The sequence below is a fragment of the Gracilinanus agilis genome, chromosome 1 (genome assembly GCF_016433145.1).
Source record: "Gracilinanus agilis isolate LMUSP501 chromosome 1, AgileGrace, whole genome shotgun sequence".
In the NCBI taxonomy this organism is placed as follows: Eukaryota; Metazoa; Chordata; class Mammalia; order Didelphimorphia; family Didelphidae; genus Gracilinanus; species Gracilinanus agilis.
This window is the reverse complement of record NC_058130.1, coordinates 159,350,909-159,376,329: the sequence shown is the minus strand read 5'-3', so window position 1 is coordinate 159,376,329 and position 25,421 is coordinate 159,350,909. Positions and strand designations below refer to the sequence as shown.

At 37.7% G+C, this 25,421-nt stretch overlaps 1 protein-coding gene across 9 annotated transcripts in view; it reads left to right on the top strand.

Annotated features, from left to right (window-relative positions):
* TLE1 (TLE family member 1, transcriptional corepressor) overlaps positions 1-16,026 on the top strand; it is a 116,425-nt gene extending 100,399 nt beyond the window's left edge. For all 9 annotated transcript variants that reach the window (XM_044658441.1, XM_044658403.1, XM_044658425.1 and 6 more), the window contains 6 exons: positions 4,126-4,375; positions 6,396-6,643; positions 11,274-11,421; positions 14,107-14,257; positions 15,193-15,269; positions 15,402-16,026. In XM_044658441.1, the coding sequence (XP_044514376.1) occupies positions 4,126-4,375; positions 6,396-6,643; positions 11,274-11,421; positions 14,107-14,257; positions 15,193-15,269; positions 15,402-15,509 (982 nt within the window). In that variant the 3' untranslated portion in view covers positions 15,510-16,026. The remainder of the gene's footprint in view (positions 1-4,125; positions 4,376-6,395; positions 6,644-11,273; positions 11,422-14,106; positions 14,258-15,192; positions 15,270-15,401) is intronic.
* Positions 16,027-25,421: the final 9,395 nt, after the last annotated feature.

The window sequence follows — 25,421 nt, the reverse complement described above, 5'->3', positions numbered from 1 at the left end:
ATTCTTCAGATTCTATTTTTCTTTGTATTCACCTTGAAAAATTCTATTCTGTTTTTGTAAAGAACATTTCCTTCTTGATAACTTGGAACATGGAAAGGGATTCCTGAAATGATATAGGAACCAACTTAGACTTTGTATACATATAACAATTGCTGGCCATGTTAGAGAGACAGACACTATAGTTCCCCTTGCTTTCTATATGACACAGAGATCTTCCCAGATATTTCAACTATGGATAGATGCTGTTGTTACTAATAAAATACAAATTCTTAGTAGCTTTTGGTCATGCGTTTTTCTATATCAGCAGACACTATTAATGCAACTACTATCATGTGGTTCTATGGATTTTTTTCCCTCTATAAAAGGATCCTCAAATATAAAGTTCTTTGTGACACAGTTTTCTATGATAGTTACTTGTATATGTATCTTAGCATCCCTACTTATAAGCTCCTTGATGGAGCAAGGCTTGTCTTATTTATCTTTGTATTATCCTCATCAACTAAGTGCAATTGTATATAGGTATCCAATTCTCATTTAAATTTTTTTTGCATGAATCATGTTTACATATAGTTTTAAGGTATGTGTCCTTATTTAAATGCATATCTAAAATTTGAATTTTGCCCTGTTAATTAAGGCGGCTCTTGAGTGCATGGGATGTGATAAATGTCAAAGATTTCAAAAGATCATAAGATTAGTTTAGAACAAAAGAGAAAAAGAAGAAAAAGTTCTTATATTTCATTTGTTATAGTATGTATACTAAGAATTACTTGGAGTTAAAATTCAAAATGATATCTTGCGTTCTAACATTTGGAGTAAGAGAGATAAATTTATGAGTTAAAATTGTATCTATGTTTTTAGCTGGATAATGAAGCATTGTAGGACTTTTCTAGGAAAATTTGTTCTTGAAAGAAAATGAAAAAATCCAGAGTAGTGGAAAATCTTAACTCATGTTAAACTAACAGTGATTAGTTAGTAGTATGGCATAGGAGAAAGAACTCTGGCTTTGGAAAAGGTCCGGATTTGCATCCAGCCTCTTGACATTTACTAGCTCTGAATTCACATCACTTAACTTGGGAAATTAATTTCCTCATCTGTTTAATGGGGATAATGATAATCTCTACTCCCTCCCTTCACAGGGTTGTTGTGAAGATCAAATGAGATAATATCTATAATGTTCTTTGTAAACTTTAAAGTACTATATAAATGTCAATTATTATTAGTTTTTTAAAATGAAATGTTCTTAAAGTACTTTGTAAACATTAAGCCAACCATATAAATGTCTTCTTTTATTGTTATGAATACGAAGAACAAAGTTTCTAGATGATTTAATATTTAGCTTCTTTCTGGGTTGAAAAAGATTAAGGCTAAAGGCACAGGGGCTAAAAGAATATTTGGGTAATAATAATTATTGAAATATTTATAATCATTGGGTAATAATGATTATGGAATCACAAAATGCCCAACCCCGAAGGGATCTTAGAGAGTTAGTTATAGCTATCTCCCTGATTTTAAGGATAAGGAAATTGGGGTCCTTGAGAAGCTGTAGGTTGGCCTAAGGTTACAGAGCTTGGTAAAGCAGCCAATCCAGGTCTGCCGACTTGCAAAACCAGTGCTTGTTACTTTATTGTAAAAAAATGATTGGACAAACATTTTGTTTAAAGAGTATTATTGGGGTGGGGGCAGTGTTGTGCCTTTAGATATTTAGGGTATACCCAGGGCATCGTTTCTAGTGAATAATGTTTGACAATACACTTAAGTCTTTCACTTGTCAAAGGAAAAGGGTTGTTGGGGTGGATTATTGAAATGAGTGGAAATTGTCCTCTAAATGGAAGAAAAACAGTCATTATTGAGTGTAATCTTGGATAGAAGGAAAAGTCTTGTTCCATAGAGCTAAGTACTTCTCCTATTGAAAGGAAAGACCTCTTTGGCAGGCAAATACTGCTGAATGAATGGAAGAAAGTGGAAGAAAGTACATGCTCTACTCAGCACAGGATGATGGAGAGATATGGGAATGTAGCCTAGTGTTAAACTTGGAGCTGAATAATGTCAGGCAAACATGGAAAGGAGTATGTTGAGAAGTTTTGTTTTTTTGTGCTTTTAACATAAGAATACAGTGTATCATCAATAATTTAAGGGAGTTCAGAGGATTTTTTTTTCTTATTAAAGAACTAGCCTTTTCAACTTGTGTTAGGAAATTATAGGTAACACTTGAGTAGAATGATTTTTATGTTCCTTCGAAAGCCCTTTCAACATTTTATCATGGAAATAGAGTTGGAGAAAAACCTTTTATAGAATTGTACAGGCACTCCCAGCTTTTCACTTACAAATATATTTTAGAAGGAAAAACATTTTAGTGTAGCCAGAAGGGTGGTTATTCAGTTTTTCAAGCGGAAAAATAAATAAATAAAAGGGGCTTCTACAAGACTATGAAATTCAAGATTTAAGGGAGACTTTTAAATAATTGTTCTATACCTCTAAAAGTATATGTTAAGACAATGTTTGGCATACAGTAGGTACTTAATAAAGGTTATTTTTTAAAATAACTCACTGATTGGTGCAATAGAAGGAACATTGGATTCAAAGTCTGAGTCTACCCCTTATTGGGTTTGGGATCATGAGAAAAACCTTTTAAAATCTCTTGCCTCAGTTTCCTCTCCAGTAAAATGAAGGGATTGGATTAAATGACCTTGTAAAGTTCCTCTAGTTATAAATCAGTGATCCTTGTAATAATAGATGGTTGAAGAGCACAATAGAGTTCTCTCTGCATATGGAGTCAGAAAGAGATGAATTTAAACCCCACCTCGCACGCTTACTAGATGTGTCATTCTGGCAAGTCACTTAACCTTTGTCTACTTTAGTTTCTTCATCCATAAAATGAGAAAAATAATAACATTTACAACTCAGGACTGTTGTCAAGGTCAACTGAGATAATCTGCATGCATATACCCATATTTATGTACATTTATAGGCACATATGCATTATATTATATATATAATATGTGTCTATAGGCTTATTTACATATATACATGTACTTGTAAATATATATACATATATATGTATATATGTATAAAATCGCTTTTCATACAACCAGTACATCCATTTTAAACATCAGAAGGCTGTGGTCTTGGGTTTTGGGGGTTTGTTTTTGGTAGAGAGATGATAAATGACTTGTCACACAGAAAGCTAGTGGCAAAGTAGGTGTAGAACCCAAGTCCAAATCTTAGCCCAATCCTCATAACATATTGCTTCCTGCTGCTACAAAGTCATTGGCTCTTGTTAAACATGGAAAGTTTAGCTTCAGAAGTATTGAATTTCTTTGGCAAATTAAGGTATGCAGAACAAGTGGTTTGGCCGTTTTTGAGATTTGAGAATGATGTGTGGCATATTTTTTTTTTTATTTTTGATTGGGGTCAAGAGCAGGGAAAGGGAATAGAAGAAAATATCGGTTCAGCTTTATGTTACCCCAATAACCCATTCTGTGCCTGCCCGGCAACTTCTTTAATGCAGGCATCACTGCTCATATGTCTTCGCACTGGTGTCTAGAGCTCAGTGAATGGTTACCAGGGATTCCAACACAGATTTTTAGGAATGGCAGATGTCTTATCTTCTGAACCACAGGAATTCTATTTGTGTGTCATATTTTCAAATCAAACATTTAACAAAATGATCTTTGGAATGAACAGACAGTGGGTATGTTGGCTTTTATATTTTGTTTGTAATTGTACCCTAAATATTTGCCAAGGGCAACAGTATTTAGTCAGAGTATATGATCTGAAAGTTTTGTGTTATTTTAAAATAAATACACAAACATACAAAAATATTTGCTTAATCTTATTTCATCGACATAACTCAGTATGGTGGCCTTCCTGCAAGCTGATAAATTTCTTTTGCCATCTATATTAGAGTTATCCTGTTACTATTTAATTCTTCAACTTGAATTGATTTCAAATGAGGGGAAAATAAGTTTAATCAAGTATAGGAACCATTTAGCAGCTGTAAGTCTCAAGTTAATACTCTGACTTAGTGACAGATTTCTTTATGATGAATATTTTTTCTCTTTATTTTCTCTTATGCTCCTTTTACCCAATACCTCCTCTTCTTCCCTGCCTGTCCCTCCCCAAAAGCGCATACTCCTTTCACGTTACTGCAGATGGTCAGATGCAGCCTGTACCTTTTCCCCCCGATGCCCTCATTGGACCTGGAATCCCTCGACATGCTCGTCAGATCAACACCCTTAATCACGGAGAAGTAGTGTGTGCAGTTACTATCAGCAACCCCACGAGACACGTGTACACTGGTGGGAAGGGATGCGTCAAAGTCTGGGACATCAGCCAACCTGGCAATAAGAGTCCAGTTTCTCAGCTAGACTGTCTGGTAAGTGAGCAGGAACTTAAGCACAAGGGTAATTTCTCCTTGGAGACTCAATAAGGAAATAGCTGTCCTGGCTTGGATTTTATTCATATTATGAGGAAATAGAGGCCAGTTCTGTTTCCTGTGCTTAGTATTTAGCTTGACTTTTCCCCCTCCTTAGATTTAAAGGCTTTATTTATTACTACCGTGGTTGAAATAATCAAATCCCAGGGCTGCTATGACCCCTCCCCCCCAATAATTCACATTTATTTGGATTCTTATTAAGAGGGTTTCCCTTTTAGCAAATGGAAGTGTAGCTAAAAATGCACCATGAATGCTTGTTATTCAGCTTACTTCTTATTTTTGTTTGACTTTTTCATAAAAATTGGACAACAAAATAGCATAAAAAGTATTTTGAAAAATTGACAGCCTCTAGAGAGACTTTTGGAGTAACACGAATAGTTAATCACTGTCATCTGACAAGAAAAGACTAATAGGTACTAATTTAAAGACTCTTAAGTGTCTCAGTTGAAGAATAATCTTATACTATTATAAAAAATTTTAAAAAGCAGGACAAAATATTCATTCAGAGGATAAGTGATGAAATGAACCTCTTGCCTCCTAGTAGAGAGGTGGTGGACTAGGGAATATAGGGAATGTCATAGATGTTAACTGTTGAGATATTATGTCTTTGATGACTTTGCTTGATTTATTTTCTTTGTTGCAAAATGGGAAATGTCTTTCCAAAAATGACACATTAACACAAACTTTTTAAAAATGTGATTTAAAAAAAAAATAAGGGAGTTTATCTCTTAAGAAAAGGACTGTTGTTTTATGAATATGTACAGAGAAAAGGGTAGATATATGTTCTCTACTGAAACCGTAACTCTTAGATTTATACTCTACATACCATTTGCCTTAAGTAAACTGCAAGAGAACTTTGCCATTATTCTCCTATCATAGCTAGACCCCGGTGAGTTATACACTGCCTTCTATGGATTACAACTTCAAGACGTTGCTAGGATTCCAAGCAACAGGTTTTTTGGTTGGTTTGTTTTTAGCAACATTGGCTATCTTACCATTTAAGCCACAGGAATTCTTGTCATTTTTTGACCAGATCATTTCATAAAATTCTTTACTTTTCCTGGACAGAATTCAGACCTCAAACCAAAAACCCCATGCTGTGTGTGGTATTTGGGCTCCGTAAGGTAGATTTAATTTAAATGTTGACAAAGTCACTTAACTGAAGTTTCCATGATTCTTTGAATGGTTGACAACTGTTCTTAATCATTGAAAAAATTCAGAGATATCTATAGTATTACTTCGAAAAAATGTGAATTTATTGAAGATAAAACAAATGGAGGAGGAGTTTAAAGTACAGAGAAAACGCTTTTCTCTTGTTGATGTAACTCACTTCTTTTTGTTTTGTTTAACTTTGTTTTCAATATATTTTATAAAATCTCACCGATACTGAGAGTAGAAAAGGATGAGAACTTTCCCCTCCAGGGTAAGAGAACCCTCTTTGATGGGGACAATACCTAAGAATAAGGCTTTTGTGAAATTTTTTAGTAAGAGCCCATCAATATGCAACAAAAGCTATGTAGCTTTTCTTCATTATTCCCATGGTAATTCAAAGACTACAGCGAGGGAAAGGATTTATAACAGGTTGCCTGAGGGTAAAGAGTTATTTCTTCTTAGAGAAATAAGCAAGCAGCCACATTACGTTCAATTGTGGGAAAGTGAGCTTAAACCTGGCCTTGTCTATTACATAAAAGATGAACAAGAGGAATCATTAGTTGAGTTTTTCTGGGGAGGAGAAGAACAGGAAAGCAAGAGCTACTATATCTACGCGTTAAAGTGAGTTTGTGACGGTCTTTGAAGTCAGCAAAGAGAAGTTGGAATTTGAATGTTCTGTTTGATATACTGTTTTGGCACCTGAGACATCCCAAATTTGAAGTCTAAAACCAAACTAGTAGTTAGGAAGCATAGTATTGTCTGTCATTGGGTAGCGCACTGTAGTAATTGAGCAGTGTTTATTTCACAGAACAGAGATAATTACATCCGTTCCTGTAAATTGCTACCTGATGGCTGCACCCTTATAGTAGGTGGAGAAGCCAGCACGTTATCCATTTGGGACCTGGCAGCCCCCACCCCGCGCATCAAGGCAGAGCTGACCTCCTCGGCTCCGGCCTGCTACGCCCTGGCCATCAGCCCCGATTCCAAGGTCTGCTTCTCGTGCTGCAGCGACGGCAACATCGCAGTGTGGGACCTGCACAACCAGACGCTGGTCAGGTGAGTGACTGTGGCCCTGGCTGAAGGGTCTTCAGAAGAGCATTATTTAAGTAGATCATCCAGTGCTCACACTCCAAAGGCTACCTTTGCTAGTTATCAGTCAGTTAAACAGCATATATCAAGCTCTTACAGCCGGGGTTGGCTCTTTCTGCAGGAGCCATAAAGTCAATTTTTTTTCAGGCGCTGTTACAGGAGCGCCCACTGTGAGCACTGCACGGCACTCACGAAATTACATTTTAAAAAATGTGCCGTTTATGGCTCTCACGGCCAGAAAGGTTGCCATTCCCTGTCTTACAGTATAAAAAAAAAGGCAAAAATAATTCCTGCCATCAAGGAGCTTACATTCTAACAGGGGAGACATGAACCAAGAAAGGTGTATGTTGCAGGTATCCTGAGAGAAGGAGAGCAAGAGAGATTGGGAAAGGCCTCCTGCAGAAGGTGGCAGTTTTTAGTGGAGTGTGAAGGAAGCCAGGGATCCTGAGAGATAGAGTAATAAGGAGGCAGAGCCTTCCAAGAGGCATGGGATGAGGGGAGCCCATGCAAAGTTGTGGAGATAGCCAGATTTCAAGATTTCACTCTCAAGACCAAAGGTTTTTATTTTTCATAATTTTATTTCAGCATATAATTCACATTCTTTGTGTTTTACCTTACAAATTTAACAGACATGATTCTGAGAGATCTGTAGACTTCACTAGATTGCCAGGGAGACCCATGATCCAAAAAACCCCCAAATCACTAAACTTTTATAAACTGTCACCTAGGATCCTTCCCTGAATTTTTACTATTTCTCCTTAACCATTTTTACTTCAATTTTCTACTATTTGTGTTTTGCCTGAGGAAGGATGAGCATAGGTCATGAGAGGGTTTCATTGGAGCTTTTGGGTTAGCTGGAATTGTTGATTGCAAACATTAGAAGCTACCTGATAAGAAATGATGGTGTAAACTGTCCAGAATTACTGGAAGAACATATTCCAAGGACATGACCTCCCAGAATGGTGGGTTTTTTTTCTTTTTTAGTATTGGTGTTTCTCAGGCCTTAAATAAAACTTAGACGAAAAGCTTATTATGTCTAGCAAAATCCTGTTGTCCGAGGTCCTTTCTGTGTGTAATCCTCTTGACCTTTATACTTGTTCTGGTCTTTAGTGAGTGATTTTTGCTTTCTTCCTCATCTGTAGCTTCCCTATTCTTTATTAGTAACAATAACTGGTACCTAATGTTATAGAAAGCATTGTTAAAATTTCAAATCAATTAAATGTTAAAAAGGGAATTAAAATATGTGAGATATGTTTACTTTGGGATTTCCTTATGGGATTTTTTTTTTATAACTCTTGGAGATTTGGCTCTCCTTTAAGTATATATTCCAAAGAATAGGATAAGTTCTTATATCCCATTTTATTTTAAAGCCATGTCTGTAGAAATGAGTTAAATGTCATAGAGGCACAATCTATTCTTATGCATGTGTATTAACATGGTAGTAGAATTCATTTTACTGATTTACAGGGTAAGCAAATGAGAGTTGATGATATTACTTCAGTGTTTATAGCAAACAATTCCCTGTCCATTATAGGCACTCACTAATTATTGGGTGAATTTGATGGATGAATGAAACCAGAGAAAATTACATTTAGAGATCTCTTTTTGTTTAAATTTTACCATTTATGAAACAAGACTAGAAATATATGACTTACCAGTACAGGGCTGTTTGCATATAATTGCAGATTCAGGTCCTGGGCTATGTATGGTATTTCTTTAGATATTATATACTATAAATTCAAAGACAGATGTGGGAAAAGGTGTGTGTGTGTGTGTGTGTGTGTGTGTGTGTGTGTGTGTGACTGACAGACAGACAGACAGACAGACAGACAGACAGACAGAGAAACAGAGCAGACAGGGAGAAACCCCCTGACTTAATATAGACCTTTTCTTCTAAAGAGTTTCTTTTCCAGGTATAAATTCCTAGATAGGCATAGTTAGTATGTATAAGCCCAAAAACACTTTTTAAACAAATACTAAAACTTTTTACTGGCAAATATAATGAAATGCATCCAAAAACTAACCAAAGGCTATGCATGTTTTAGATACTGCAAAGAAAAGAAGAATTTCTCCTTTTATGAAAATGATAAGATTTGAGTTTTTAAATAATTGGTAATAATAACAAGCATTTAGATAGCTCTTTAAAGGTTTGCCAAGCACATTACACATGGTTACAGAATCTCATTTGATTCTAACAATAGAACTGTGAATTAAGTGCTACTGTTATTCTCACAGTGGTTAAATGACTTGCCCAGGGTCACATATGTGATAAGTGCCTGAGGCTGGCATTGAACTCAAGTCTTACTGATTCCAAGTTCACTGGAATCCATCGTGCTGCTTCATGTCTTAGAGTATGATTACTAAAAAAAAAAAAAATCCTTACCTTCCATCTTAGAATCAATACTGTGTATTGGTTCTAAGGCAGAAGAGTGGTAAGGACAGGCAATGGGGGAGTTAAGTGACCTGCCCAGGGTCACACAGCTAGGAAATATCTGAGGTCATATTTGAATCCAGCACCTCCTGTTCTCTAGGCCTGGCTCTTGATCCACTAAGCCACCTAACTGTCCCAAAGTATGATTCTTAATTAGTCTTAGAGGCAATTTTAGGGTGATAATGCTGAGAATAGAATGTGATCCAGGAAGTGACATGGTCCAGATGATCCTGCTTTCAAGGGCTTTGAAAAGGAAGAGTCCAAGTCTTTTTGTCAAATTACAAAAGCATTCCATCTTCTTTCTTTGTTTCCCATGTAAGTTCAGTTTCAAGACCACTTCCATGAAAATCTTCCTCTGATGCCTTATTATTATCTGGAGATGACTTTGAGATCTTGAAAGCCAGGTCTAGGCAGTGTCCCCAAGACTTGTCATGTAGCCCTGATGGCAAGCTCTGTAGCCGTACCAAGTTCAGAAAGGCTTCTCCCCATGCTCACCCTGGCCCCACAGAGTGAAAACCCCACGTCTGTGACATACTGAGGCCATTAAAATTTGTTAGTAGAAGTTACCTTACTTTTCCCTTTGTTTTCATCCCTTTTGAAGTTTGAGGTTCAGTGGAAGTTGTAGAGTTGCCCAAAGTGGAATGGGATTCCTTGAGAAGTGGTTGGTTGCCTGCCAGCCCTCCCCATCCCAATCCACCCTTGAAAGTCTTCGAGCAAAGATTTTTGGGTTGGTTGTAGTACAGATTCCTTTCTTCTATGATTTGGACCACGTAGCCACTTGGCTCTCGAGCTTTGGGATTCTTTAGAGCTTAGAATCAGAAGAGATTTTGAGATCCTCTTCTATATTTTAATTAAAAGACCTAGTTCATTAGTATTCTGACATCATCCGCAAAAAATAATTTATATTCCTGTCATGCATAAAGTGAGAGGCAGAGTCATAGTAGATAAGAGAACCGGTACAATGTAAGCAACACTGGAATTTGTGTCAGATCTTCCTCCACAGCCTGCTTCTGTCACTACTTCTGAGAGGCACAAACTACTCAGTAAATGAGGCAACTCTTTAAAGTTATGTTGCTAAATGGTTATTATTCATGATTTGAGAGAGTTTTCTTACCAAGAGTTCACGAAATGATAAATAAGATTTTTAAGAAATGTTAAAGGATTATTTATATGTGTAATGCATATCCTATTGCTTGTTTTCTTGGTGGGAGAGGGAGGAGCTGGATGGAGGAAGAAAACTTGAAATTGAAAATAAAAATTTTTAAAAATGGATAAGGTGCTGTCCTAGAAATTAAAGATATGGAGAAGAAAGAGGTAGATTTATGTCCAATTTTGGTGAGCAGTGACATGCTCGGCATGGTCCTTTATACATAGTAGGTGCTTAAATGAGAGTGTGTATGATTTCTTTGAAAATATTCTATTTGTGCTCCACCTCAAAATAATGTCTTGCCCAGATTCCTGTCATTTTCATCAGCATTTGGCTTTTGACTCTCTTTTGCCAACCTTGAGGTCAAGAGGACTGAATAGAACTTGGAATGACCCTTTGTTACCGGGATTTAGGATTTCCTAATGCAAAGCTCTAACACTGAAAACAGAGTTGAGTAAATATGTGAGCTCATAACCCACTGGCACAAAGGGCATCCTTTTGTTGATTCAGTCATGGTAATGGGAGAGTTGGGTTTTCTGGATCCTGTCCTGTTAATGTTGCTAAACCTTTTGTGTATTTAATGTGACATTTCACAGATGGCTATGGGAGTGCTGGGAGATGGTGGATCTCATCCATATTATTAAGCAGGTCTTATCCTTTTACATTGTGTTCATTTGAGGATGAAATTGGGATTTTGCATGTTGCCCTTTAAAAAAAATATTACAGGTACAAGAGGACTTGGAAACTTCTGGATGAATACTTTTTGGGGAAAGCTAATAAGGAACTATTTAACTTATTAGTTAGCTGAAATAGAGTCCCATTTCCTTAGTGTTTGCATCACAAAAACCATTTTGCAGGTGCAATTTCATATCCTACCCAAGGGAAGGGTAGTTTCATCTTACACATCAGCAGACACAGAAGAGATGACACATGCCTACAGAGTCCAAAACTAACAACACAACACTGTTTACCTTGAGCTCTGGCAGGAAATCATTATTCATTCGGGTTTGTTTTATCAGGCAATTCCAAGGCCACACAGACGGAGCCAGCTGTATTGACATTTCGAATGATGGCACCAAGCTCTGGACGGGAGGTTTGGACAATACGGTCAGGTCCTGGGACCTGCGCGAAGGGCGGCAGTTACAGCAACATGACTTTACATCACAGGTGATGAGTCTTTCCTCCCTTCAAATATGCATGTTGGTTTCTTCTAGATAATAGACACTCAGGCAAAGGAGTGGCTAGGTTGTGAAGTTGTTTGTTTGTTTTTTCTTTTTTTCTTTCTTTCTTTTTTTTTTTAAAGAAATAAGAAACACCTACAGTTTCCAGAGTGACTTAGGCCAAGATTCATGAAGCACAAGTTGAACCGGTCTGCTCTGTTTTGTTTATGCATAATTTCATTCAAGGAATTTGAGTAGTAAAGAATACACTGTTTTCTTTAAGCAGCATTCGAAAGTCTGTTGTACATATGCTCTCTATTTCAATATGGGTCAAAAGATGATTATTTGATTACTATATAAATAGTGTTAGGAAAATATGCAACAGTGTTCTCATTGGAGAGAAAAAAATAATCATAGCAGCCTAGAAAGTTATTCATTTTGCTTTCATCAGGGAGGATAAGAAATGCAAAGCAATCTAAGGGGATCTCAGTCTGTTACTTATCCCTTAAAATATATTTGTAACTGATTAGATAACTGGAGTTTTAAAATTAAATGTCAAAAAAAAGGAAACTTTGGAGCATTGGGATATTTTGAAAATTACTTAAATAGTGGATATTTCCCATGGTGAGAGTGGTGTGTAGATGTGTCTATATCTAAATCAAGATTTGGAAGAAGTAAGATTAGAGCTTCAGTCTATGGACCGGGCTGCTCCTGCTACTTTTAATGGCTTAGAATGGCGAAACTGTAGTTCTCTTTAGAAAGTAATGTCACACTATCACCAGCAAAACCTTTGGCCCATAGCTTAAGAGCAAATTGACAAGGCTGAAGGTAAGAAGAGAAGCTCAGTACTCAGAGATTATCTCATCCAAGTTCAAGCAAACTCCTGTTTTGGGGATGAGTTTTTTTTTTTTTTTAAACCCTTGTACTTTGGTATTGTCTCATAGGTGGAAGATTGGTAAGGGTGGGCAATGGGGGTCAAGTGACTTGCCCAGGGTCACACAGCTGGGAAGTGGCTGAGGCTGGGTTTGAACCTAGGACCTCCAGTCTCTAGGCCTGACTCTCACTCCACTGAGCTACCCAGCTGCCCCATTGGGGATGAGTTTTATATTTCTCCCTAAATCTAGAAGATCCCAGACAAATTGTCCTTTGGTGGACTTTCTAATCAGAGTGCTGGGAAAGCCCCACTCCTCCGGGGAACCAATCTCATAATTCCCACCAGGTCTTTTAAGTCTTACACGAACCTAAAACAGACCTTCCTGCTACAGCTCAAGAATCAATTGTATATTCTCTTCTGGGCTGTTGACATGATCAAAATTGATCAGGAGGGGCAGCTGGGTAGCTCAGTGGAGTGAGAGTCAGGCCTAGAGACAGGAGGTCCTAGGTTCAAACCCGGCCTCAGCCACTTCCCAGCTGTGTGACCCTGGGCAAGTCACTTGACCCCCATTGCCCACCCTTACCAGTCTTCCACCTATGAGACAATACACCGAAGTACAAGGGTTAAAAAAAAAAATTGATCAGGGATTCTTGGCTGTGGACTGGTTGTCCTTTTTGGCTTGGGGATGATTGACACCCTTACATGTACATGTTCCTTGAGAGACAACTGTATCTTTATCCACCTGTATTTGTCTCCTTTGCCCAAGTATGGTTTGAGTTAGCATCATGTCAGCAAGAACATTCCACAATATGTGCAGAAAACAGGTTAGTTTTGCTGACCCCTGTGGTGAACTTTGCCATGCAGAAAATGTATTTTATTTACATGGATATATGATTGAAAGTCACAGTGAACAATGAGACAGGAAGACTTCAGCCAAAATCAGAATACTGCAGGGTCAAGGAAAGATATTGTACAAAGCCAGAAAGGAGAAGAAGAGTCTTTCCTGCCTACAACAGATATCCAAATCAGTGAAACCAAAAATAGTGGAATAACAAAACAAAAATGAGGCCATGGGTTATTATAGTCTTCTCTCAAAAGACCCCCAAAGATCATTATGGGGTTCTTCAGTGACTGGAAGCAGCTGATTTTAATGGTTTCTCCATGGCTTGTCCCCCATAAAAGGAATAGGAACTAGCTTTATCATGTCCTTAGGGGGTGAGGGGAGGGACATATGTAACATCTCTAGAGATTTTGAACTCATGGTGGGAATATAACCAAAACTTTTAGTTTTCTTTGAAGATGTGATGAAATAGAAAGTAAAATAGGTGTGAATGTTTTTACACCAGGATTTTATCTTTTCCCTGAAGGTAGGGGAGAGGGAACAGAAAGTAAATCAAAGTAAACATTTTATCACCCTTTACTTATCTAAATTTACTTTTTAAAAATGTAACATAAAAAAGAATACTTTGTGGCTTTCTTTGTTCATCTCATTCTCATGTTTGTTGCTTTTAGAAAAATAAAAGCTTCGAAAAAATGTTTTTAATTTTTTTTTTCAATTCTTTTTAGAAGACTATTGCTCATTTTCTCTAAGCCTTTTTCTTTCTAATACTGCTTCTAAAGAGTTTCTGCTAGAGGTCAAGCAATATGATAATGAACAAATTTTCATATTTTATATATTAGTAAATGAGTTTGATTTTCCCATTTATATCAGTATATAAGGACAGAAATATGAATATAGACAAATCCTAGTACCATTTAACCTCTTTCCCCTCAAACTTTTTGCGCAAAAAAATTAACCAACTTGTTGACTTTTTATAGATCTTTTCTCTTGGATATTGCCCAACTGGGGAATGGCTAGCAGTGGGTATGGAGAGCAGTAATGTGGAAGTGTTACATGTCAATAAACCAGACAAGTACCAGTTGCATCTTCATGAAAGCTGTGTACTGTCACTAAAGTTTGCTTATTGTGGTAAGTAGAATAGAAAAAAATCCAGAGGACATTTGTAGTTTAGACCATATTAAAAAACAAAAACAAAACTGAAGCTCACATGTCAGAACAAATGCTGTTCTTGAGCAGCTGGATATAATAATAATAATTTTTCCATTGTGTTAATAAAGCCCTCAGAAAGTAGTAATGAATGTCTGCTTCAGTCATTCTCACTAATGAGAAATGTTTTCCAGACTATAGAATTGCCTTAATGTGGATTTAGTGTTCTTTAAGGGAAAATGTTGCTTTTTCCTATCCTCACTTTTTCTATTAAAACATATATATTGGCTGGGGGCAGTTAAGTGTCTCAGTAGATAGAGAGCCTAGAGTTGGGTTCAAATGTGGCCTCAGACACTTCCTAGCTGTGTGACCCTGGGCAAGTCACTTAATCCCCATTGTCTAGCCCTTACCACTCTTCTGCCTTGGAACCATTATATAGTATTGATTCTAAGACATAAGGTAAAGGTTTACACACACACACACACACACACACACACACACACACACACACAATTATAGCAATTTACATTATATGATGACATATTTATCTACAAATCCAGCCCTAATCTCTTTTCGTGCATTCTAGACCTGCCTCTCTAACAGGGTGTTTCCTATTAGTGGCTCAAATTAAACATGTCAGAAAACAGAATCCAACTTCCCCATAGACTTGTCCTGCCACCAGCCTTTCTTGTTTCGGTGAAGGGCATCCCCCCACATCGATAGGCTCTTGGGCCTCCTTAAGTCTTCCTTCTCTCTCACCGGGAAGTTTCCTATTCATATTGCAGCCATGTAGTAAATGGATGGGCATGAGTTTAGGTAAATCTTGGGTTAAATCTAGCATCGCTCTCTATAATGGATTTAAGGATGTTTCAGTTTCTTTCTTACTAAAACTTTCCATGTACCTTTTCTACTTGTAGGTAAATGGTTTGTGAGTACTGGAAAAGATAACCTCCTTAATGCCTGGAGGACCCCTTATGGAGCCAGTATATTCCAGGTAGGACCTCCTTTCCTAGAACTAGCTATGGAAGTGGAACTTGTGCACGATCTCACTATGTGAAACTGGACAAGAATGTGCTCTGTTCTTATCACTTCTTTCAGTATTTTGTTCTTTTTTTTTGTTTTCTAGTCCAAAGAGTCCTCATCAGTGCTAAGCTGTGACATCTCTGTGGATGATAAATACATAGTCACTGGCTCTGGAGACAAGAAAGCTACAGTCTATGAAGTAATCTACTGAAAACATGATGTGGTTTTAACTTTTAGAGTTGAACTGGGCCAAAATGTTTTGAATTTGTAGAAGTAGAAAGGTTGTAACTTAAGGAACAAAAAGAAATCTGTTTCTAAACCTTTTCATGAAACTACTCCAAGTCTACAAAAAGAAGGCAACATCCGGCAAACTAAATCAAATAGGTCACCTGCCTAACCCCGAAGGAAGCGTGGAGGCAAAGATGAATGGACAGATAGCCACGGTCTTAGGATTCAGAAGCTGAGTCTGTTGAAGAATGTTGGAGCCTTTTATTTTCTTTCTCTGTGACCTACAGATTGCTCTCATTGCCTGAATATGTGAGATTACCTTTCTGTTCTTTGCAGTTCAACTTGCATTCTGTCCTATGTAGAGCAGTGGTGTCTCCGATGAACTTGTTCCCTGGTTTTGCATCTTGTGATATGTTTTTTGTATTTTTGTTGAAGGTTAAACATTTGTATAAATTGTAAATATATTTGGTTTATTACAGTAAAGGCTTTAGTACCAACAAGTGTTTTTCCCCCTTCTTTATTAGGTCTTTGTCAATGTTTGGAGTGGGGCAGAGGCATTAATATGGGTTTTATAAGCAAGTCCAAAATATATGTACAGACATTTTTAACTTACTTTTTTAATGCTGTTAAATGAATTTATATTTGAAATCTCCTGGGGTTCATGTGGACTCCAGCAGACATATCTCTGACTTGTGTCAGAGCTATAAATGGCAATTTTAGGGGAAGAAGCTGGAAGAATTTCTTCTAAATTAATTCTCCCTACCATATTCTCATGACTAGAACTCACAGATCAGAACCTTGGAAGCAAGTAAGATAGAGTAGAAAGAGCACTAGCCTTAAGAATCAGGAGACCTAACTTAACAGTTCTTACTATTGGGGGCAGCTGGGTGGCTCAGCGGATGGAGAGCCAAGCCTAGAGATGGGAGGTCCTGGGTTCGACTCTGACTGTGACCCCAGGCAACTTAAACCCTGCTGCTCTTCTGCCTTGGAACCAATACACAATATTGATTCTAAGATAGAAGCTAAGGGGGGCTTAACTAAATAAATAACTGTGTGACATACAGAAAAAACCACTTCATCTTTCTGAACACCCAGAGTATGTAAGAGTTGGGGAAACCAGAGTTCAAATGTCACTTTGAAATGGATTACAGATACAGTCCCGAGAAAGTCACTTCACTTCTCTGAGGTTCAGGTAACTCCTCGAGACTGGTATTTAGAGGGAGTCCATTCACAGAAACTCCAGGTTCTAAACGTGATGTTACAGGAGCATCAATCAACAGTTATGGAGTGTCTCCTAGACTTCGGGCACTTTGCTACACACTGCAAATACGGAGAAGCAAATGACAGTCTCTGTCCTCAAGGCGCTCACAACCTAATGGTGGGGGCCGGTGAGACAGTGTAAACAAATATAGACAAAGATATATGTATATAAAATACACACATATATATAACAAAGACAAATAGCAAATAACTAAAATACAAATAGCAAATAACTAAAAGAGAGAAGGTATTGGAATGAAGAGCGCTTGGAAGGTCTGAGAAGGAATGTAAAGCTTTGGTGAGGGAATAGTGAGTTGTAAAGGGAGGTTCGGAATCATTGCCTGGCAGGGGTGAGGGCCCGGTGGAGGTTGTGCAACATAAATTTATAGTCAGAATAATTGTACGGTTTTCTCCATCTTCATTCACGAGCATGTGTATAGGAGCCGAGGTGGCCTGTGGTGGGAGGGAGCCAAGATTTAGTGAGGTGTCATCGGCGTAGAAACGGGGCACGGATTCAAGAGAGGATGAATGGATTCATCAAGGGGTCAAGATGGAGAAGAATGTGGCTAGCTCAGGGGAAGTGGCCAGGGAGAGAGCTGAGGGGGTCAAAGGATTGGTAGTGGGTGTTGGACAAGGAGTAGGATTTTGTGAAGGAAGACAGAGGGAGAAGTGAAAAGCCGATTGTGGTCCATGAAGGAGATTTCAGATTTCTTGAACATAGAGATGATAGATTTGTAGGTGGTGGCAAAATCAAGGTTAGGACCATCTTTGTGTAGGATTAAAGTGGATGTAGGAGCTTATGAGCAGTGAGGAATTGAGCATCATGAATGCAAACTAAAGCAAACCCCCAAAATAAGAGAAGTCACGCGACCCATGCTTTTCTTTCAATATCGCTTCTTTATTAAATAATAAGTTACTTTATTTCATCACACTCAACTTCATACCTTCAAAAGCCAATGGGAAACATTATTTGTCTTTAGAAAATATGTGATTTTAATTTTAATCATGAACCATCCCAAACAAATTCATAGTTTGTAGCTTGAAGAAAGCTGTATCACAGTGTACACACAAAATAGCTCATCACCCAATTCAGTGTTTCTTATCCCAAAAGGACTACAAGGTTCATCTTCCTTATTTTCTATAATGATGCTATTTTTACTGTTGAACCTTATAGAAGAATGTATGATAATGTCCAAAACCGGCTCTTCATACCAGATATGTATATCTATCTCACCGTCTTGTCTGTCTACCTGCTATCTCTCTATATCTATAATCCTTCTGGTTTTCCCAGTATGCTGAAAATAACTCGAAATTGCATGTGTTCATTAGGTTATTAGCCAAGTACTTTGCCACTTTAAGAATTACATAAACACTTATAAATTTTGCACAGGTTCATATTTTTTAAGTATTACCTTTTTAAAAATAATTTTAGAGACTTTGGTACCAGCTTTTGTGGTTCCTTTCAGTGAGTTTAGAAGCACGAAGGAATGATTCCATCTATTTAATACAGTTGATTTTTCTTGCTCATCTAAATTCTTCCTTCCACATAACAACTTTCTAGTCTCGTACCTCTAGCAGATATTAATTTGGTGCCCTTCTTGGCTTTTAAAAGTTTTTTTTTTCACTCTGACACTAATGCCAGTCATTGTTTCTTACACTCTATCCGTCCTTCAAGATGGCTTCATTAGAATTTTCCCCATAGATTTTTTTCCTTCTATATTTAAGTCAATCTCTGAAACCATAATGGAGCCTCCTTTTGCATTTTTCTGTCTTGAAGAATTCTTGTCTTTTAACATGCATTTGCATTTTCTCTTTCTCTTCCATTTAAACATATGGGATCCTAAACTGTATACATTTGATTATTCAATTAGTAATACTTTGTATTCTGCAATTTTTCCAACCTATCTTACTCCCTGAGTTTGGTCATCACCTCTTAACTCTTTTCAGTCAGGTTATTCTTTGCCAGAAATACCAATGACAGAACGGCTGTCTCATTGTTTTCTGAAGCTAGGAGTCTCCTTGATGTTGATACCACATACTGAAAGTCATCTAAACAGTCTAACATGATTGTTATTTTGAAACACAGGCTGACAAAATATTTACTTATATCTTGGGAGTAGCTCCCAGTGTTTTCTCTTATTGGCTTACCCAAATTTCTTTATTTTCCTTATAAAGGCTACAATTCTTAACACCAGTCTTTCTTATCATTCTTAAGAGAATGCTGTTTTTTAAAATCTAGATTTAAATATGTTTCCAAGGTTGTTCCATCAGATTTATAATTTAATGTTTGCATACTTAAAATTTTTATGTTTTCAATAATACTTTTTCACAAGTGGTGAATAGGAATATTCAATATGATCTCATATATATGATAGTTTCTGGCTTTCCCATCTCTAAAATAATTTTTTACTATGTACCTTCTAGTGAAGAACTCTGAAGTATGCCTAGTGAAGCCCTGTAAAGACTGTTTACCTAGTTCCTTCATAAAAAAAATTAAATACTCTTGCAGTACACTCAAAACACGTATATAGGATTTAATTTGATCTTATTAATGTTCTATGAAGTGGCAGGAATTTCCATTTATAGATGAAAAAGTGGCAATAAGTTTATGGCCCGCTTGAGTTGTCCCAACTATTTAGGAGAGAGGAAGGAGATGGGGTATATTCCTGGCTTTTGTTTTCCTTAAAAAGGAATCTTTAAAAATTTTGAGCCTGACTGTTGTCATAAAAAATAAAGCTCCTCAAGCCCTCTTCATCCATAACCTGGCATGTGGATTGCTTCATATGCAGAAACTCCACCTGTATTTTAGGCTTCAGTTCTTCCTCCAACTTGCTGAAATTGTTCTTGATGATACTGCAGCTTGCCATCACTTCCTTCCTCTGCCCTGTCAACTGTTTGAAAGAATTTAAAAAGAAAAACAAACTTGTGACTATTCAGAGGTCCATCACTTCTTTAGCCATGTCCTTTGTTTGGACACCTGGCAAACAAATGACCCTTGGCTCTTTATCTGAGCTGCAGATAAAAATCTTTACTAAACTGATATATAAGATCCTTTGTCAGTGCTTTCTTTTGAGTGATGTCCTTTGGACCTGGATCCTTGATCACCGTCTTAAGTTTCAGGGCCTCCTTCCCCTTTGGGCAGAGGATCAAATTAGCAACAGAGTGTAGGACGCAGCTTTCCATCACCTTTGAACTATAGCTGACATTTCTTGTTGTTTTTTTTTTTCCCCCTAAGAGCCTTGGCCTCTTGATATTTGTACTTCTGATTCTAGAACTCCAAGTAAAATGAAGATAGGGTAGGAATCCTCAGTACAAGTGAATTCCTAGAAAAGCAAGTTTTTGTTTTTTTTTTTTAAGTCACCTCTGGGGAATATGTGAATTCTTCAAGGTTTTGAAAACCTAATATAATATTTTAGTGACAGTAAAGCCTAAGAATCAAAGGGCTAAAAAAGTTCTCATATAACTCACTTATCTCCTGATCTTAACCTAAACCAACATGGAAAGATAAATATTTGTCTTATTAAAATAGACTAGAGTGGCCTTATGTTTTGAAAGTTGGATGACTTTAGAGATTGAAAAACTTAGGCTCAAATCTTACCTTTGACACTAATAATAATAAAAATGAACGTTTATATATGTGCCAGGCACTTTGCTAATAAGTACTTTACAATTATTTGATGCTTATAATAGTCTTGGGCAGTAGGTGCTATTATTATTTCCATTTTGCAGATGGGTAAATAAAGCAAATAAAGGGTAGGTGACTTTCCCATGGGCACAAGAGGTCAGATTTAGATTCAGGTCTTCCTCACTCCAGACCCAATGTTCTATCATCTATTAGACCACCTACCTCCCTTATACTAGCCATATGGCCTTGGACAAGTCGTTCAACCCCAGTACCTCAGTGCTCTTGAAGATTATAAATTGCAGAGCAATTGTGATATGAATTAGTAAGGGGAGTTTCCCCACTTCACTTTAGAATTCCCAGGATTACTACTCTAAGAAACAAGATTGACCAACTTTATAGTTAGAGATGAGCTTTTCTCTGAGCCCTGGATGGAAAGGGTAAAAAAAAAAAAATTTATTCAGCTTTTAGTATGTATTGTGCTGGGCATATATAGAAAACCAGGATAGCTTCTGTTATCAAGGAGCTCCCATTCTAAAAGGAGAAAATAAAATGTAGAAGGCTAGTTTTTTGAGAGGTAGATTTTTGATATAGAATAAGAAAGAACTTACAATGAACTTTCCAGAAACGGAATGGGCCACTTGATAAAAAAATAAATTTTCCAACGCTGGGTGGTATTCATGAATAGGCCGAATGGCTCCTTTGTAATGGTCAGAGAGGGGATTCGTGCTTCAAATTAGGATTAGACCTAGATCAGGTCCCCTCCAACTTTGGAATTCAAGCACTCCTTCATGACAGTTAGCTCACCTCCATAACATCTTACTTTTTCACAAGTTAGTTCCTTGGTTGTATAAAATCATGTTAGCTTTCAAATGAGGGACTCTAACTTGCCAGGAAAACAAGAATTGACAGCCATTTTAGGCCTCTGGCCCCTTGTGGTTGGCTGAAAAATATCACGGAAAAAAAAAAAAACCAACCCTGATTTTGGCACATTTGAGCAAAGGAAGTGGTGTTAAGAAAGTTAAATTCAGGGACCTGGAAACACAAATGCCTTTTCCCTTTTAAAAAGCCAACCTAAAAAAATTAAAAACTTCCTCATATAAAGATAAATTGAGTAATATCCTACTCGGACTCAGAACCCAAGATGGATGATGTAGAGCTTTCTCCTAGGACACGCAGTTCATTGTGAGGTTGCCACTTTGAGTGGGACCCAGGCTGGCACACTGCTGAACTTGCTACCAGATGGTGGTAACTTGCAAAAGAAATAGATGGTCTTGGGCCAGTTTCAAACAGAAGAGTGTCCACACCACTGAAACCACTGCTGTCACTGGCACCCTTGTTGTTGAGTCTGCTCCGTGGTAAGCATGCATTGGGTGGTGCTTATGAAGACTGGCCTTTGTTTCCAGTGCCATCTGGCTTGGCACCTTTCCCTTGAAGTAAATAAATGAACTCAAACTCACTTCATCCTCTAAAAACATGCCTTTTTTAAAAAAGTGTGTTACACTTAACAAGCATATGCTGTGTGCCTCTCCATAATAAAGCAGGAAGCAGATTTTTATGCTTTTAAGTCCTCAAATTTTCATCAACCAATGTTAATTATGCCCTGTGTCTCCTGTGTGCTGGCATTGTTTGGCTATTTGGGGAAAGATTAGAAGGAGCATTAAAATGGTTTTTAGCACAGGCTAAGTTGTGAATGCCATGGCCCCTTCCTTAAAGTTTATATTGTTGCACCTGTGAATACAAATGTGTTTCTGTTGGAGTGCTGGTGATGGATTACTCTTAGAAACTTGAGAGCCCGGCACGGTGGTACATTCCTTTAATCACTGCTACTGGAGAGGCTCAGGCTGGTGGATCACTTGAGCTTGAGGGTTCTGAACGACAGAAGAGTTAAAGATGACAAGGTGTCCTCCCTAAGTCCGGCACCAATATGATGATCCCCAAGAGGGGGTGGTCACTAGGCTGCATAAGAGGAGGGTGTAACAAACTGACCCAGGTTAGAAAAACAGGTCCACGCTTTGTGTCAATCAATAGTGGGATTAGCCTGTGAGTACTTCCATCCTTCCAGAGATGGGGAAATGCAATCTCATAAAAAGGAAAAGGAAGGAAGGAAGAAGGGAGGGAAGTTAGAAATAGAAGGAAGGTAGAAAGGAAGAAAGGAAAGGAGGGAAATAAAGGAGGTAGAGAAGAATGGAAGGAAGGCAGAAAAGGAAAGAAGCAGGGAAGGAAGAAAGAATGGAAGATAGAAAGGAAGAAGAGAAAGGAGGGAAGGAAGGAAGAATGGAAGGTAGAAAGGGAAAGAAGGGAGGGAGGGAAGAATGGAAAGAAGGTAGAAAAGAAGAAAGGAAAAAAGGTAGAAAGGAAAGGAAGGGAAGGAGGAAAGTAGAGAAGGAAAGTAGAAAGGAAAAAAGGTAGAAAGGGAAGGAAGGGAAGGAGGAAAGAATAGAAGGAAGGTAGAAAGGAAGAAAGGAAAGGAGGGAAAGAAAGGAAAGGAAAGAATGGAAGGCAGAAAGGAAAGGAGGGAAAGAAGGGAGGGAGGAAAGAATGGAAAGAAGGTAGAAAGGAAGAAAGGAAAAAAGGGAAAGAGGAAAGAATGGAAGGAAGAAAGGAAAGAAGGGAGGGAGGGAAAAGAAAGAAACTTGAAGATTACTAATCATTTATTTTCCCTCAAAAGGGGAAGCATGGGGCGGCTGGGTAGCTCAGTGGATTGAGAGCCAGGCCTAGAGACAGGAGGTCCTAGGTTCAAATCCAGCCTCAGACACTTCCCAGCTGTGTGACCCTGGGCAAGTCACTTGACCCCCATTGCCTACCCTTACCACTCTTCCACCTATAAGTCAATACACAGAAGTTAAGGGTTTAAAAAAGAAAAATTAAAAAAAAAAAAAGGGGGAAGCATGACCATAAAGAGGACTGGACTTGGCAACTGGCTCATGAGTCTTGGGTTCAAATTCTATGACTATGAGAGTCATTTTAGCTTTATGTCCCTAAGTTCTCTTATCTGTAAAAGGTAGATAACAATACCTAATTCACAGAGTTGTGAAGATCAAGTAAAATAATGAATAAAAAGTCTATTTCAAACTTCAAAGCTCTCTATAAATATCCGCTATTATTATTTGAAGGTCCATTTTATTCAGGGGGCCACTGTCCCAGCTAAGAGTAGGACCACTTTTCCCCTTGATACTAAATGTCTTCATCTTAGTTTTGGGTAGAAGAGATAGATGAACTTCATCATTCACATAATCCAGTTATCTTCATTGTGCTTTTTGCAGTGACTAAGGGGTAGACACATGATGGTTTTGAGAAGTATTTCTGAATTGGGAGCTGCGATTCAAGTCAATTATGGGGTGGGGAGAGAGGAGAAATGGAAGAGGAATGGAAGGTTTAAAAAAGGGGTGGGACTTTTTAATTCTTTTTCTCCTTTCCATGTATTTCCCACTAGCATTGTGACTTTAGCAGCAGAATTGGGGCAAGATTAACAGTGTACCTCCCTATCCCTGTGACCCACCACCCGTCCTGCAACCTTTATTGACCCAATTCCTGCTATGGGTTAGACTACTTTCTCATTTGTTGTTTGGTGGTTTTTCAGTCCCATCTGGCTCTTCTTGAACTCATTTGAGATTTTCTTGGCAAAGATATTGGAGCAGTTTGTTATTTCCTCTCCAGGTCACTTTACAGACGAAGAAACTGAGGCAAACAGAGTTAATTGACTTGCCCAATTGTCACCCAGTGTCTGAAGCCAGATTTAAACTTAGGAAGAAGAACCTTCTTGACTCCAGGCCCAGCACTCTATCCACTGTGCCAAGTGTCTGCCCCACTTTCTCATATACCTCTACCTTGAAGTAAAAGGACGCAAAATCAATTTAATTTCCGAAGGTGGCTCTCTTGTATATCATGTGCATAAAGTGAGAGGCACTGTTCCCACCTAGTCCTAGCAACTCGATCAATGTTTTTAACTAAGCAATTCTGGTGGAAGGTTTCATGAGAGTATTTTATATGGGGAGAATAAAGAACAGGAAGAAACAATTTCCTTTTCTCTAATCTAAACCATCAGCATCAAAGTGAGGTTCATCACTTCAGGTCTTTGCCCTTCTGGTTTTCTTCCTGCTGTTCTATGAAGTGACCCATATCCTGCCCCCTGCAAAGAGACAATTCATAAGAAAGACAAAGCTCTTGTTCTTTGGGTGAGAGATTCATTGGTTGATTGCATCACGTTTTCTACCTGGGAGCAGATTTCCTCCCTGGGTTCCAGTGCCTGAAGAGACATTAGTTTGCTTTTCAATTTACTTGCCCATCCTACTGAATCCATCGCATAGCACTGTGGAATTGTAATAGTGCTACTACATAGCTTCACATTTAGTATGTAAAGTACTCTCCATCCTTAATGTTTTAGTTTGATAGCCATTCTTTTCTTCTCCTATAACTCCTATAAAAATTTTTAATCATGATTTTCAGAGTCATATGACTTTAAAAATATTTTAAAATAAATGTAACTTTTTTAAATCAATGAAAGCCTACCTTCTTTTTCTCCCACATTCCCCGTCTCTCCCATTAAGGAAGTGTGAAAAACAAAATCCCAATTACAAACAGGTATATAGTCAATCTAAATAAATTCTTACATTGGCCAAGTCCAAAATGTATAAATACATGCCTGTGTGTGTGTGTGTGTGTGTGTGTGTGTGTCCCAATCTGCACTTTGAATCTCTCAACCTCTCTATAAAATGTCTTTTATAACTGAATTTTTTTTCTTAAATCAAATGGCTATTTTAATGTTACTATTCTCCATTTGGAACATAATAATGATAATAATGTCAAAATTTACATAATACAGTTTTAATAAATAAATTTAATAAATTCTCACATTGACCATATCAGATACATAAATATGCCTCAATCCATGCTCTGAGTCCATAACTTCTGTATGAATGGACATAGTATGCTTCATCATGAGTCCTTTGGAATTGTGCTTGACCATCATCTTCATGTCTTTACAAGATTATTTTTATTGTATAAATTATT